Consider the following 17,500-nt stretch of genomic DNA (forward strand, 5'->3'; position numbering starts at 1 on the left):
ACTTACGGTGTTGTGCACATATTTGCAATTGGATTCAGTAGTCTGATGTCACGTCGCCCAGCAACGGCGGCCACCGTGGTTCTAAACAAAGAAAAGCGGTTCTTTTTTATTCTTCATGCTGGCGATAACTTTTCATATGTCTTGTGATCAGAATGTGTAAAAGTCGAAACATGATCAGATTTATAATGTTTTTTTCCCCCTCTGGATACGCTTTTATGCTCGTCAGAGAAATATTTCATAAGGGCGTCCGTCATTGTTCCTATAGTTTAGAGCCAGTTACTAAGTTACCATGCGTCATTACTAGGGAAGTGACGTTACGACTGTTGAAGCGTATTATGGGCTTGATTTATTATTGTTGTAGTGGGCAGTTATTTTTACGTTGGTTTGATGTTATTTCCATTACAAGGAGCCCATAATCATTTGGGTTAAGAGACCTGTAAATAGGCACACGTCGAATTAACGGGATTCATTATTTATCAATCTATTATTAGTTATTTATCCTTCAATGTTTAATCTCTTCGCTTATATATTCGTTTTATTAAATGAGTTATTTGCTGTTCTTATTTAATCTGTAATATTCGTTTATTTATTCATTCATATTTAAGAAGCATTATCAAGTTACAGCTGTTTCATTGTCTCCACAGGTTTCAAATAAAAACTGTTAACAGCAGCAGGTAACTGCAACAACAACAACAACAGCAGCAACGACAGGAGCAAACAACACATTTGATATCCACATAACTCAACACTACACAATCGACAGGGTCAGACATAACCATAAATGTCTCATTCCCCCCTTCTAACTTATTCATAATCACACGACACAACCTGCTATCGATAACAGGTACCGTTGCTATACACGCCATCAATCAAGAACATATTTACTGTGATTGGTCGGATTATCCCAAGGGGAAGTTACTCTTGACTCTTTTGAAAAGTTGAGATTAAATACATACTATCTTTAATCTAAATTGTATCTTTGAGTGTGTGGTTCTGTCGTGTGTATATACGGTCGGATCGGACACAGCCTTGTCTTGAAGTCTATACTATATGTAGCAAGTAGGCCATTCAAACAACGATGTCTGTCGCCCAAGCTTTGAATTACAGTAGTGCAATTCCGGAGAAAACAAACATTTATGACAAGTATCTTTCCAATTCTTTGACGTGCCGGGACCCACGAGGATACAACAGCACCAATTTGGAATACGATACGCTAAAAGAGACAACAGAGCCAAAGTTTGATTTTGAAAATGGCCGTAAGTTGCAAAATTATTTTCTGTATTCTTTTAGTTTAAATTTTTGCGCTTTGAGCTTTTAAATGTTGATGCCTTATTATAAGTAGTATGTAGTACCTAGGCCTATATCCTTTGAATAACCAACTTTAAAATACTGTAAAAGTAAATGAAATAAATAAACCATAGATTTAAATGGTCAACAATGCATGGGCTTTTCATCGGGAATTTTATAAGGTAGGTACCTATTTCTTATGAGTTGAAGATATGGGTATAAATATATTTACTTCGTTGAGTGCAATGCATACCTACCAATGTATGGCACCAAATGTATAACTTAAAGGTAGAAAGGAGACCTAAGTACTCAGGGTTTTCATGTATAAACGTGACCCGCCGTCTCAAAACGATATAGATAGAACGAAGATGACGGGACTCAGTTCTTTGTTTATTGTTTTTTTTGCCATCCATGTTTGTGAGTAATTCTCACTAAACTGTATTAACCGGACTATAAACGATTAATGTTACACATAGTTTTATATGTTGGTCCGTTATACTTCCAGAGAGCAGTGTTGTGAGCTTTTTAGCCAAGCGCTTACTATCTATATTATCAGCTTGGTTTCTACGTTAAAAATCTGATTGACCGAATTTAGTGAGAACTAGATCATAAAAATGACTGGCTAAAAACAAATTAAAGATCTGAGTGAGGTCAAATTCGTTTCTTCTCTATAACATTACGTTACAAGGCTAACGGCTTGATTTCGGATTGTATTCTATATAGTCATTGATATGAAGAATACAAAGTGATTTATCAATAATAATAAAATAATCAATGGCGTCGAATGTCGCTCAAGCTAATTTTGAAATACGAGCAAATAAAGGTGAAAAATCGTTATCTGCATGATTTTTGTTTTCTCACTTCATCGTTTTAATTTTCCGTCCAACTACATTCTCACGAAAGGATTTTACAATTTGAAGCTTATAAATAATTTAATTAAATATTTTTTTTCTGAGCTCTATAAAAGCGGCACAAAGATGAATGACTTGTCTTCAAATGCGATTTTCTCCATTTTAAACATTTTGACCCCTCCCTTTAAATATGAATGACTTCGGCCCTAATTGAGATAATTACAAAATTCAAACTGCATTTTGTCCAGAAGTAGTGCCTCTATTGAAACATGAAATTATCTGGGATTCGAATTTTTCCGACATCTGACGGGTTTTGCCAGATCACCACACATTTGCTTATGTTAAGTTTAGATTTACCTATTTTATATTTGACTCAGACCGAAGTAAAACCGAATTGAGACGGTGGGTCACAAATGATAAGAATAATTCTGTAGTATCTGAGAAAAAACAAAACAACAAAAGCTGTTTAGAAATTTGGTCAAAAAATTCATCCTTCATATATCGATTGATTAAAATGACCCTCATCTTGGCAGAAACTCTTAAACCTGAGACTTTACGAAGTCCCAAAACCTGGGACTTTACGAAGTCCCAAAACCTGGGTCTTTACGAAGTCCCAAAACCTGGGACTCTACGAAGTCCCAAAACCTGGGACTTTACGAAGTCCCAAAACATGGAACTTAACGAAGTCCCAAAACATGGGACTTTACGAAGACTCAGGTTTGAGAGTTTTTGTCAAGATCAGGGTCATTTTAATCAATCGATATTTGAAGGATTGTATTTTTGGCCAAAATTTTAAATACGTGTCTTTTTTTTTTTTTTTTTTTTTTCTTTTTCACGGTATGCAAGGACTCGTATGAAAAGTCCAAAAATCCTCAAAATTCAGTGGTTGGTTGACTGTAACCCAGATGGGACGAAAATCACTGCGAGAATGGTGTGCTATTTATTATTATATAACTTTACTACCCAGGGCTGAAGCGACGTGTACTTATTTTCAGGCCTGATAACCCGCATTGTCATGGGCTCATTTATTGTAATGGTGATGGTGATGGTCTCAAACCAACGCAGAATATTGCCCATTGGAACAATGATATATCAATATAGAATATATCAAAAATTGCCTGCGGTTATTAGACCTGCAAATATGTGAATTTCGGGCTGAAGCCTGTCTTGTACGTTAGAATAAGTATGAGAGCGCTTTTAGAATGATGTGTAATTTATATATATATATATATATATATATATATATATATATATATATATATATATATATAGAGAGAGAGAGAGAGAGAGAGAGTGATAGAGAGTGAGAGAGAGCGAGCGAGAGAGAGAGAGAGAGAGAGAGAGAGAGAGAGAGAGAGAGAGAGAGCTTAACTATTTTTCTAAACAGCAATAATAAAAGTTAGATAATAGATTTTTATTTATATTTGTCATAGACAGTAAGTGGCTTTGAACACGAATTATTTCTTTACTGACCGCCAAGCACACCTTACCCTTTCTCGTATGAAGGAACCAAGCCTTGTGTGCCGTGGTTAAGTCCACTAACGAGAGTAAGAGAAAGGGTATGCAAATTAATCAGATCCTATTAATACGGACTAGTACTAGCATTTTGCTTATGAAATGGACAAACCTCACGACCTTGAACATGCAACAACAAGGGGAAAAATCAGAGGACACGATTACAGATTCCAAATTCCACGCTCAAGAGTTGAATGCAATGAGCAGTTGTTGTATCCATCAACGATTAGAATTTGGAACAGCCTGCCTGCGACGGTTCAGAGACAGAATCGCTCCTGTGCCACTCTAAACATCAACAGGCGCACCAAAGTCTGCGACAATACACCCCAGGTAGTTTGCAGACATGCAGGAAGTAGAAGAACCCATTTCCTCTACATCGTAGCCCATACGTTTCTCCAACAGACAGGCTCTCTACAACAAAACGACCGTTCATTGTTTAAAAATGGTATCTTTGTTAGACGCCGTCGTCTAGGCATCATCCCGTGAAGGAATATAGATAGATGAAACATTAAACAAACGTCTGATGTCAACAGGGATCACCAATTTTGTCTAAAGTGAGCAAGTTTACGCTTAATAATCTTGCTCTAGGAAGAAAAAAAAACGAAAATGCCTGAAGCGGGACTCGAACTCACGACCTTTCGGGTAAAGTGCAACGCCTGAACCACTCTTCAACCTCACCGCCCCCCCCCCCCCACCTTTGGTCTTGAAGAAAAGAAATACGACAGGGCGGAATACAAAACAAAAAGCCATCCTTTTAAAACTGTGACTGGATAAAGAAATCTATAGAAAATTATGATTCATCTGAAGCATATATTTTCATGCGGAAATAATAATAAAAAAAAACAAAAACAAACAAACTACAAAAATACAAATTCAATTAAATTATCAGGAGGAAAGACACAATTTTTATTTCATGAGAATCAGTGTTAAACTTTGGCAATGCAAACAATCTAAATAAACCTTATTTATAACCTCACATTATGTTTATAACATGTGTCTACATAAACACACACACACACACACACACACACACACACACACACACGTGTGTGTGTGTGTGTGTGTTCAAAAATGAGTTTCAAATTTAACAAACGCCAAAAGCAAACCGGATGACAATCATCATCACGGTGATTTCACCGTGTCAAAGGAAGCAACTCTTTTTTTTTCCTGAACTAACAAACTAGGATCTGTGTTACAAACATAATTTTTCCTCTTTCCAATTCAAAATTAATCGATAATTTTTAGCAAACATTCATTGTAATATTATACTTATTCGCTCGTATTCCAAATGCAATAATCGATCCACGAATTGAAGCGTTCTTAGTGTCTAAGTGTGAGGTTGATGTGAGGTTGTACGGCTATGTGGTCTAGTGGTAAGACACTCGCTTTCGGATCGGAAGGGCCTAGGCTCAAGCTTCGCTCGGCGCATAGTTGAGTCCTTGGAGAAGGCTCTTTATTCACATTCTCTCACCGTACTCAGGTGTAAAATGAGTAACTGGCCGTTAACAGCTTTGTCTTTGTGCGAAACAAAAAAAAAAAAAAGAAAGTATTATCGCTTAACAGGCGTCATTTCAATCTCGTCCTAAATGTTAATTGTTGCTGTTGGCCAGGGACCCCCTCTAAAGCGCTTTGAGCACGTTTAGTGGATATTGCGCGATATAAAAGCTTAATTAAAAAACCCAAAGTGTGACGTTGATTATTGCGATACATATAAAATAGCAGACATAGGAATCGTTGCTTTTAGTGTTATGGTTGTTCGAGTCGTCAGAGTATTTAATTGACGACTTTGTGCATTTGGTTAAAAAAAAACAAAAAACAAACCCGCACTAGTGAAATTCATTCAAAATGTAAATATGTGACCCCTCGTCTCAAAACGGTATTATGTCATCATATGTCGGGATGGACCAGATGCCAAAAAGTCAAATTATAGTTAAACTGGTCAAAAATATGAAACGTTGGTATTGACTTACTGACTTACTGACTTAGATGCCTTTCGCGTCTCGACCGAAAGATCGGGTCGCCTTGGCTGTTTCCAGTATTTCCTGTGTGAGGTGTCTCCAATATTGCCGGTCCTCTGCTAGGGTTCTCAGATTTTCAAGGTCCCCTGCCGTTATGAGACTAATGCTTTGTCCAAGTGTTGTGAGGTTTTTGTTTAGGATCACAGGGAGTGTTGTGATCGGTCTTCCTCTGAAAAGGTTCCCGTGTTTTTGGAAGTATCCCGACATGGCTTGGTTAGCTGGTATGTTTTTGTCCCTGCGTAGTATGTGACCGAAAAGTTGCCATCGTTGTTGTAAAATGTCAAGGGAGATTGGTCTTTCTTTTGTGATCTTATAGAGTGATTCATTTGAGATCTTTTTTGGGTATTTGATGTCCAGTACCCTTCTTAGCTGTGTACGTTGGTATTTAGCACAGTTAAATATGATATTCCTGCTCCTCTATAAAGCGTATAAGCTCAACATAAGCATGATATTTCTGGCTACAATTTCCATTTTCAGCGTCTTAATCATCCCGACTTAATACCGTTTTGAGACGAGGAGTCACATATATGCATGAAAATCTATCTTATATTTGTTCTTATATAAAGAGCATTCTTACCCTTTTGTATTACAAAATTCGTTTTGTACGCAATGGCGAGAAATAACCAAAAAAATCTGGCAATCGTACATTCTAAAATGAGACTGTTTTAAACTAATTCAACTTTTCAACAACAAAAAAAAAAAATAAATAAAAAAAATAATCTAGTGAATTTCATAAGTTATAAATTAGCCATCATCATTGAGATGACTAATTTTATCATAGCAACCTCTACAATAACAAGAGTTGGAAAGCCCTTCAAGTGTTTTTATAGAGAATAAAGGGGCAACTAAGGTAAACATCAAAAGCTTAATATCCTGTACTCCACTTGAGTTGGATATGGCTCTGCGCATGACAATCTTGACACTATTTTTACAAACGGAAAGAACGGTATTCTACGTCTTGTACCATTGTGCGGCTATGTGATATAGTGGTATGACACTCGCTTTCGGATCGGAAGGTCCTGGGTTCGAGTCTCGCTCGGTGCATAGTTGAGTCCTTGGAAAAGGCTCTTTACTCACATTCTCTCACTGTACTCAGGTGTAAAATGAGTACCTGGCCGTTAACAGCGTTGTCTCTGTCGAAAAAATTAATTGTATTATCGCCTAACGTGTTGCTGTTACCCAGGTACCCTTTGTAAAGCGCTGTGAGCACGATTAGTGGATATTGCGCTATATAAAATCTAAAAAAAATTGTAGTAGTCATATGATGAGATCATGGAACTCCCCTTAAAATGAAAAAAAAAAAAAATAAAAAAGAGATTTGCAGAATTAGCTCGTGGATCAGATAGCCCTGAGTAAAGCTAGTGGATCTCTAAACCAAGACATCTAATGAAAACGGTACTCAACAAAAACTGAACAACTCCATTTTTTAAGTTAATCTTTTAAAAACCGATTTAAAGAATAAAGCTGATGCAAATCCGTGATATTTAAAGTACATTGACATTAAATCAGTTAATGTTCCTTTTATCAAGCGCTTTGAGGTTTCGACGAAAGACGCTATAGAAATATGCTTTTTATTATTATTATTATTATTATTATTATTATTATTATTATTATTATTATTATTATTATTATTATTATTATTATTATTATTATTATTATTATCATCATGGCTTAAATTCAAGGCATGCTTATCACATGATATGTAATAAATACCAACACACACAATAATGTGTTTTTATGTGTTTACAATACTATCATGATCCCGGTGGATTAAAGGAGACGTGCTAATTTATCGTACTTTAATCCACGCTTAAAAGCTGTCAATCTCTATTCAATAAAGTCTAGCTTAAAAGTTTTATTGTATTACGTAAATCCCCGAATGACTCGTAAACGAGTTGTAACTCAAACATACATCAAATATTTTCGTATTCTGGACAGGTTATTATATTGCTTTAAATAAAAGCAAAACAAAGCAAAAAGGAAATGTAATAAATGAGTAAATAGACGACTCACTCACTATCTCAATAACTAGCAAATTAAGCGACTAATAAATAAATAAATAAATAAATAAATAAACAACTAAATAAGCAAATAAATAAAATTTACTAAAATCCTAGAATACAAAATACAAAGCAACCAGAACTACTTAAATATAATTGGACGTATTCGGAGGGAATATGTAAATATAATTTTCAACTTCAATTATTTTTTGGAAAAAAACAAACCAAAAACCAAAAAAAAAACAAAAAAAAACAAAAAAACAACAAAAATAAAACCCAACAAAAAATACAATAAACAGACAAAACAACAACTACAACAACAACAACAACAACAACAACAACAACAACAACAGCAGCAACAACAACAACAACGACAACAACAACAACAACAACAAGAGCAGCACTCAAGAACAAAATAAAAATCAAAGGCCAATATAAAACCAACCAAAAAAAAAAACACACACCAAAAACACAAACAAACAAAAACAATCATTCAAAACAGATGGCCTGTGAACAATAATTGCAATAGTCAAGACTCTATAGATAGCTGAGCATCCCGGTGACCTTGACCTCCTCCAGATGCTCTGTTGTCTACAGACTGATACAATCGCAAACGGGCAATTCTGCCTTGGAGCAACCACTCTTCTTTCAGTTCAAAAGACTACGTATCATATTAACCCTTTGGCTGATGTTATAAAAAAAAGATAAATAAAATAAAAATAAAAATGAAATAAAATTCCCTTTATTCATCCCGTGGGGAAATTTGTCTATAGGGTCTATTCCAAGGGAAGACTGGAATAACTCAGGCGTCAGCGCAATGCAGCGCCGCAATTTTAGCTAGGGCGAGGTGACTTGTTCAAGGCCACACAGCGAAGCGGCGGATGATCGAACTCTGTACTTTTCGGGTAGGAAGCAAAGACCGTACCCCTGAGCCACGTTGTCCCCAATTATTATTATAGCCTTTTGAAGGGTGAAGGTTATAGAAAAAGAGCTATTTAATGGTAGTCCTTAAAAGGACTGTTATTGAAAGGACCCCAAGCTGCTCGGCTACTTGAGCCCTTGAAAGGGGCTGTTGTGGTTGTACGAAAAGGACTGATAATAAGAATCTCATGCAGCTATACAGCTCTTCCACGGACTGTTACTTTTGCCCTTCAAAAAAGGACGGATATAGATAGTATGCGCTTGGCTTAGAAGCTCACAACATTGCTATCCGGAAGTGTAACGAACCATTACACCAAACTCTGTGTAACCATGAACTTTAATTATTACAGTTAAGTGAGAATTACTCATAAACGCGGATGGAAAAAACAATAACAAAGACCCGAGTGACGTCAATTTCATTCTATCTATAGCCTAGGAAGGACGTGCACGGTTGTCATCTTGACGATTAATCTTCAGCCCGCGCTTATAGAATTTTAGTATGTGGTACACCTCAGAACAGGGCTCCATATGTAAGTCGACATTTAAAATGGCACGCATTCTGTTCGTGTATGCTTTCTCTTGTTGGGCTCAGACAAACAAAACGGACACTCCGAGGGTACTTGATTTTTCAATCCTTCCTTTGGCTTGATGGTCGAGCAGAAGTGGTGAGCTGTAAACCGAAGTGCTGCGGTTGTCACCCGCGTTAATCTTTTATGGGATTGGAGTCCATCATACAAGTTGAAGAACAAGGTCTCTCTTAAAGATAAGATAGCATGGCAGAGCTTCTTTATTGTTGAAGATGCCTTCTGAAAAATTGTTGCACTCAGGACGCTAGCGTGAAAAAAGCCTTTCTTGGATCACTTGAGGGTTCTTCTACTAAAGGCATTGTAGGAAATCATCTCGTCACTACGGTCCACAGCACCCATGAATCATGGATTGCCTTCAACTTGACGATGATGGGTTCCTTGGTCAACTAGTTGGATTTTCATGTAGCGACCCGAGCAGTGGCGAGGCATGCTTCCATTATAGGGTGGTGCCAGAATAAAAAGAAAATTACTTTAAAAACATGCTATATTTGTAAATACAAAAGAAAGATAAAAAATTAAAGAAGAGACTTCCTCAAATAAATAAAAGGCGATATTATATAGCAATTCTCAGTTTTATTATTTTTTTCTTTAGATGCTCTAATCCATTTTTAAAAGATGGATGCGGTGCCAAGCACTAAATCAACCAATATAGCCACGCCCATGGACCCGCGTGTCATCATGGACCATTGTCCTCGCGCTTATCATAAAAGTGAAGCAGGTTGAGGGTTCCTCTGGTCAGTGCGTGAGTTGTAGTGGTGTCCGTCTTCTTAAGCTTGGGGATCATGTCCTTCGGGAGGCCATAAGTTCTGTTGCGCATGGCCTCGCAAGCAAGATTAGCACTGGCTCTCGGGTGAATGAAGACGCCTGGAACTGGTATAACAGTTGTCTGTGTGGGGAGTGTGGCCACATCCAGTGTAGGGTGGGGAGTGTGGCCACATCCAGTGTAGGGTGGGGAGTGTGGCCACATCCAGTGTAGGGTGGGGAGTGTGGCCACATCCAGTGTAGGGTGGGGAGTGTGGCCACATCCAGTGTAGGGTGGGGAGTGTGGCCACATCCAGTGTAGGGTGGGGAGTGTGGCCACATCCAGTGTAGGGTGGGGAGTGTGGCCACATCCAGTGTAGGGTGAGACGAGACGTTACACAACATCGGATGTGGCTCCATGAGATGAGCACTCTTGTTTGCTGGTGCAAGATTCAAAGTTCAAAGTTCTGGCAATATCCACTGTCGCAAAGTTCGAAAACCTTAATGCTGAACTGATGCATGTCTGGGTTGTATGCGCGGAACAATAAAGCCCAGCGCCGGGCGATCATGGCCTCTTGCGATGTTTCTTCCCGGGGCAAAAAATACGTTGAGGAGGGAGTGACGAAGGGGCGAATCTTGAAATTGGGGTCGAAATTTGACTCGTCTCCGGGCAGTTGGATTACATTGTTACAAATTTGGCAGAACGACAATATGTTAGTGAAATGATCCCGCCTTATGATGGCACGGAAGAGGGGGTACGTTGAAGATCGTATTAGTAGACCAATGCTCGTACAGGCCGCCGAGTGGCAGAAGTTCCATGGCGACAATCAATCTAAAACAGGTTTTAGTTTCACGAAGGGTAAGGTTCTCCCATTTGTGGAACCAAGAACGGGGGCTGGGGGTCCTTGTCGCAAAGGATCGACTGAGCCTACCTGAGGAATAAAAGCAATTAGCTAGTTAAAATATTAATGAAAAATAAGGAAAGTGGTTATGTGACAAGGCGACTAAGCAATCATGCCTGGACTTGTAACAAAGTCGAGCAAAGTTGAAAATGGTCAGTGACCATATGGGTGACAATGATTGAAGACCTGGCTTGAATAGGGCAGTTTCCATACATTTTCTCATTGAACACAAGTGTGTCCTTGTATTAGCAGAGTCAGCAAAAAAGGGCGCATAACAGTCAACTTGTACTTCCCTAATTTGTATCATTTAAGGAACTCAACGTTTTATTTTTATGTACACATTATGTCTTCACCTCGGTAACAATAACACACTGATACTACACAGATTGATAGTATAGCGAAAGTAGTTTTTGCATGGGATTATCAATTGTAATATAAGGAGACCTTGTACGTGGTAGTACGTGGTTGTCATTTCATTAACAAACCGTTTGTGTGTTAATACCTACTACTTTGTAATCTCGCGAGTCCTCAATTGATTAGCATTCGAGCGACTGTTTGAATTGATCCCTTGTTTACATTAGCAACCATGGCGTCCCCTGGTCGTCAGGCGAGGTAACCGCCATGACACTCGGTGCTGATAACATGTTTGTTTTCACAGTGGAGAGGTTAATGGGAAACAGGGGAGACAAATGCGACTAACCTGGTTAAAAATAGTTACAAGCAGAGTTATGCATATATTCTGAAATGAAGTAGCATAGAATGTATTTTATTTTGAGGTATTTATTATAGCAACAGACATGTGGGTAGGTGTGTCCATTGCCGCTTTCATTAAGAGGCTGTCTACTGTGTGGCTTTGTGGTCTATCTAGTGGTTAGTGTGACACTCGGCTAGTGACCTGTAGGTTCTGAGTTCAAGTCCTGCCAGCTGGAGTGCTAGGCGCAAAGTTGAGTCGTGGGAAAGGCTCTTAATTCGCATTTTCTCATCATATTCAGGTGTAAAATGAGTACCTAGTCGGAAAATGATTTGCCACTGTCGAAAAAAAAAAGATGTTAAGAGCGTTTTGCAGGTGTCATATTACTCCTACATGTCAATATGTGCTACTGTTGTGAGATCTTATACAAAGCGCTTTTAGCACAGTAAGTGGATATTGTGCAATACAAAAAACGTAGTTGTTCAGAGGCATGAGGCCCATGGAGCCGGAGTTTATCCCGGTTTATACAGCGACAAACAGACAATAGCAATTGCTACCCTTTGGATATGGCAAAGTACTTTCCATCAGATCTAATAGACCCAGCTACCCAATCACTGCTGGGTGGACAAAAGGAGTCGGATGGGTGACAGTGATCTTGAAAAAATCAGGTCCCGAGGTTGTGTCCATGGGTATGGCACTTGACACAATCGTCTCAGGTGTGAATGAGTACCTGGATACATGGCAATGGTGAATATTGTAAGAATGTTAGTATGTACAAAAATATCGTTTTGCGCGGCAACCCCCCACCCCCCTCCCCAACCAAAAAAACCCAACAAACCATTAACAAAACAAACAACCTCCCGCCCCCCCCCCACCCTAAAAAACCCCCCCACAAAAACATGCAATAAATTATAAACTCAACAGGATTAAATGTTTCCACCAAAACTCGAACCAAAATAATTTGCGCCTAAGTCAACGAAGGCAATGTCTTTGAAAACTGTTGTCACAGCACACCACACCAGAAGAAGAAAAGAAGAAAACATGAAAAAGACAAGTCATTGTCATCTCTGATGTCATGTCTCGCCAATACCACCGTACTCTGAACCCCTCCCCCCCCCCCCCCCCCCCCCCCCAAAAAAAAAAACACACAAAAAAAACAAAACAAAAAAAAACAAAAAAAAACACATATATTTAAAATTTTGGCCAGAAAACTCGTCCTTCAAATACCGATCGATTCTCATCTTGTGTCTCATTCTCCAACCTCCGACTTCGCGAAGTCTCAGGTTTGAGAGATTTTGACACGATTAGAGTGATTTTAATTGATTGATGGAAGGACGAGTTTTCAGGCCGAAATTTTAAATACATGTTGGTTTTTTATCTGTTTAAGAGTACCGTCAACTGGGATAACTTCGCCTTGAGGGGTAACTTTGCCTCTGTCAATTTGGAGCATTTTGAGTCATCTCAGATTTGTAAAAGTTATTATCCTGGTTAAATGACTGAACTTTTCATCAACGGAAAAAATGACCACAAAACTAAATATTATAATCTAATTTGTCCAAAATTAAAGAGGCAAAGTTTCCCCTTAAGGCGAAGTTACCCCATTTGACGGTACGACATAATAGATATAAAATACAAGATGGACACCGAGCGTTGTTTTCTCAATTGGAAGCTGCCTCTCGGCGTCATGATGCAGTACGCACGTAAGAGGGCGACCAATTTAAGAAAGGAAAGAAGCATGTTATTGCTTTGACATAACTTTGGCACCACAATAAATATCTTGACCTAAAGAGGAATTCATTATCTTTTTTTTGTGCACGTTGAATATCTTTTAATTTATCAATCTATATTCTCAATCTTCGAACCTTGCTTGAAGTTTACAACATTAAACCTTTAATTAGGCACGTAAAAAGACTATGTTGAACATCGTCTATCTTAATCTATTGTCTCGCCAAATCTCATCTGAAATTTACAACATTAAACCTTAGATTGTGAGTGTGTGAAAAGATTGTGTTGAACATCTTATGATATATAAATCTATAGTCTCGCCTAACCTAACTTGAAGTTTAATACATTAAATCTTTAATTGTGCATGTAATAAGACTACGTTGAACATCTTCTGCCATATTAATCTATAGTCTAATCTTATCTTACTTGATGAAGGTCATAAATTAATGGTATAATTCTATTCTAGCTGCTTGTCCTATAATTAATCAGGAAGCATAGATGATATTAGTAAGTCATCGATTACGTTCTCAACCTACAACGATTGACGAACGATGAGAAAGAAAACAAAGATCTATCCTAAGCTAAAGACTCGGAGGACAGAACTTCGTGTTCTTCCTCGCCGTTCGTAGATCGTTGAAAAGTTGGGACCGTAATCGTTACCTTCCTATTATTATGATTAACCCGTGGCTTTCTTCAGACTAAAGACGACTTTCTAGTCAGGAAACTGTGGGAGCTTCACAAGTCACCCAGAACCCACGTTGGAACTCTCTTGGGTATGGCGATTCATTTTGTAGTCGTAGTTGAGTAGTTTATAGCAGTTGTAGAATGGCGCTCTTCTTTAGGTTACCAATTCAATAAGTAATGTGTAGCTTTGCTTTTCAACTGGGTGTATTGTACACTCCAGGGTCTACCAATGTTTAAAACGGGTGTACCACTTTAATAAGGTGTACTGCCGTATGCAAAAGACTGAGATAAAACAATATTATTGTCACTCTTCAAAAGCAACTTCATACAGTACTCTCTGGATGCCAGCACGCCGATATTTCAGCACGCTTTGCAGTATGGCACGCTTGAGCTGGGTGAATGAATTTTATCTATAATATAATAAATAAGCCGTATTGGATTTCAGCGCCCTCGGATTCAAGCACGCTTTTTGGCTTTTATCGTGAGCGTGCTAGAATCCAGCGATTACTGTAATAAAAAGAGATTTGAAAATTAAAATTACCAGAAATGTGATTTTTTTATCACTTTAAGAAATTATAACTAAAATCAAGTCTAATGAATTCAATTTTTAACGTATGCGTACAAATCACCCAATTATACAGTGGAATCCTGATAAATCAAACACCGCCAGACCAGGATGATTTGTTGACTTTAAGCAATGTTGACTTTATCTATCAATTATGAATGGAATCACGAGTTACTCTATAGACGTTTTTTTGCTTCTAATGTTCTTCAAGTCTAGATTATTTCTCTTACACGTTTAGAAATACCCAAACCAAGAAAACCCAAGTTAGCAGATTGAGAGCTATTATGGTTTATCTAATTATTTATAATTTCTTTGGCTACTTTAATCACAAGAAAGATAATTTTTCTTGAGACTGGCCAATCAAACTACACATTATAAAGCACAACTTGAAAACTTCACAATACTAACCACAAGCGTTGTTATGTAATACGCACGAATGATTTCAAAGCCAATTGATGGCAAGTTTACCAATTCTAAAACACAGCTTTTTTTGCACGTTTTCTTTATAATTTATCACCTATCATTGAGACTTGATAGTATTGAGAAATATCAATGCGGTTTACGTACTTTGTTTGCCGTACTCTTGAAAAAAAAAAAAAACCCAACTCATGTTTAAAATTTTGGTCAGATATGGATCGATCGACCCCCAGTTTGGGAAAAAAAAAATCAAATCTGGGTCTTCACGAAGTCCCAGGTTTGTGAATTTTATTTTGATTGATCGATATATGAAGGACCAGTTTTCTGACCAAAATTTTTATGTGTGTTGTTTTTTTTTCCAGTGTACGTCCACATGGTAGGGACGGGAAGAATCTAATTGTTGCATCGTCAAAACTTTTGCTCTACATTCTTTTGAAGTTAAAGACATATTTTTGATTTCCAATTAAACACTTGAAAAGTTCAATATGTATAAATCTGGGATGCAATCCCTTTTTACTGACACTTACTTTATCGCTTTGCAAATATTTTTCACCATTTTTTCCTCACTAAATCTCACCGTCTTTTTTTCTTTCTTTATTTCTGGGTTTCTTCTTCTTTTAGGTCTTCAATGATTTGTTTGCGTGTTGGTTTGTTTAATTCTTAATGTGTATGAATCGACGTGTACATATATGCAGGTCTGACACCCGAAAATCATTATGTGCCTTACATTGTTGCAATGGACAATATTTTGTGTCATTTTTATGAAATTTCCATTACAACAACGAACGCGTAATGAATTCGGTTATCAGACCTGCAAATAAATGCACGCCGGTATGAATGTAATTACATAAATAAATCAATTTCCTATTGCTTTTTTCGTGTAACTATTCATCATGATAATTAAATCGAGGTCAATATTAAGTGAATTCATTGGCTGCGTAAACATATCCTTGATTGGCGACAAAATAATATTAATTATTCCCATTGGAAAACCCTTTCTTGCCTTATTAAACACGTAATTATTGAACAATACTTTTAATGTGTTAGGGGAATGCGATTGTCCCCTAACAGGAAAGGAAACAATGGGGATGATTTATATTACTCGAGGTCATTGGTCACATTGGAATATGTGCTCAAAGTGACCCACATAGTTTGTTCAACTTTACACTTTTTAAATAACTTTCATAAACAAAGCAGCGTGTTTACATTTGTTAAGAAATATCCAATCGTTGGACCGAAACAAATCATGTGATTGATAACTGTTGGACAAAAACCTGAATATAGATCTCTCCCATTCATAGACACAACTTTTACAGCACAATTATGGAAGTTCATTGTTTTTCAATTGTGTTACCAAAAAGAAGATGTTGATTATCTTGTATAAACATTTATTGGGTGATATATTTAGATCCTATTAAATTTTTTGGGTTATTTGCAAGTTATCAAATTCTTGATATTATGGGAGTTCTGAATTTACCCATAATTTCACATTGTTTGACCTCTATGTGACACCCGAAAGGTCGGATCAAGTTCCAATCGGACAAAAGTGTTATTTTTTGTCTGCTTATTTATTGGCCTATAAAGAAAGTTAAACTTTTACACTGATCCGAAACACCAGTGGTCTCGGAGACGCTACTATATGGCAAACACTCGTATTCATTTGGATGACATATTACCCATCAAAGCCACCTGTTCCATGATACTGAAGATATCTCGATTTCTGTTGCCTTAAATGAAAAAAAACAAACCCAAAAACCCCCAAAACCCCCAACAAACTATAAACGTTTAGGTTCCATATGGTTTTGCATGTTGGTACGTTATCTCTGACTGGCTTCATACGTAAAATAACTGTCATAGATTCCGGGTGAAGTCGAATCGGTTTTTTTTTTTTACATATTGTTTTTGGAACCCCTTGCCACCCATCAGTGATTGGGTAGCTGGATCTGTTAGATCTGACGGAAAATACTTTGCGATAGGCTAGCGCCCTATCCATAGGGTAGCAAGCTATTGCTGTTGTCCATTTCACACTATAGGCACCAGTATAAACTCCGGCTCCGTGGGCTTCCTGGCCCTGAAGGATCGTTCAAAATTTAATTAACACCTTCAACACTTGGAAAACAAAACAAATCGAACAAAATTTAGAACTCTAGACGGTATAAGATATGAATCAATTTATGCATGTTTACCTTTATCTGAAATGTAAAAGCTACATGTCAATTACCGTAAATATTGCATAATTTCAATGCTTCGACAAATATAATCACACAGACACACGTACACACACATACGCGCGCACGCACAACACACACACACAAACAAACACACACACAAACACACACACACGAACACACACACACGAACACAAAAAGAAATAATAACAAAATATAGTTTTGTAATCCCTGACTTTAACCCTGACACAAAGATAAATATTTTCTATTCAAAAACGACAAAAACTTCTTACTTCACAGAAACCCATTAAAACCACCCACACAATACGAAATGGCCTTTCACTCGTACCGATGAATTGAGGAGGAGGAGAGAGAGAGAAAGAAAGAGAGAGAGAGAGAGAGAGAGAGAGAGAGAGAGAGAGAGGGGG

The 17,500-nt window shown here is 37.6% G+C and overlaps 2 protein-coding genes across 14 annotated transcripts in view; one reads left to right on the forward strand and one right to left on the reverse strand.

Moving 5' to 3' along the window:
* Positions 1-17,500, reverse strand: part of LOC144957910 (uncharacterized) — a 318,367-nt gene that overhangs the window by 117,582 nt on the left and 183,285 nt on the right. The window lies entirely within an intron of this gene.
* Positions 1-17,500, forward strand: part of LOC144958138 (uncharacterized) — an 84,996-nt gene that overhangs the window by 2,832 nt on the left and 64,664 nt on the right. For 4 of the 8 annotated variants that reach the window (XR_013642355.1, XM_078889875.1, XM_078889876.1 and 1 more), the window contains exons 2-3: positions 645-1,256; positions 13,936-14,011. Coding sequence is in view for 5 of the 8 variants with exons in the window: in XM_078889875.1 (XP_078746001.1) it covers positions 1,251-1,256; positions 13,936-14,011 (82 nt within the window). In the remaining 3 variants the exon portion in view is untranslated. The remainder of the gene's footprint in view (positions 1-644; positions 1,257-13,935; positions 14,012-17,500) is intronic. The other 4 variants (XR_013642357.1, XR_013642358.1, XM_078889878.1 and 1 more) reach the window with 1 other exon arrangement.

The sequence above is a fragment of the Berghia stephanieae genome, chromosome 12 (genome assembly GCF_034508935.2).
Source record: "Berghia stephanieae isolate SIO BIC M18660-M18661 chromosome 12, UCSD_Bste_1.3, whole genome shotgun sequence".
Lineage (NCBI taxonomy): Eukaryota > Metazoa > Mollusca > Gastropoda > Nudibranchia > Aeolidiidae > Berghia > Berghia stephanieae.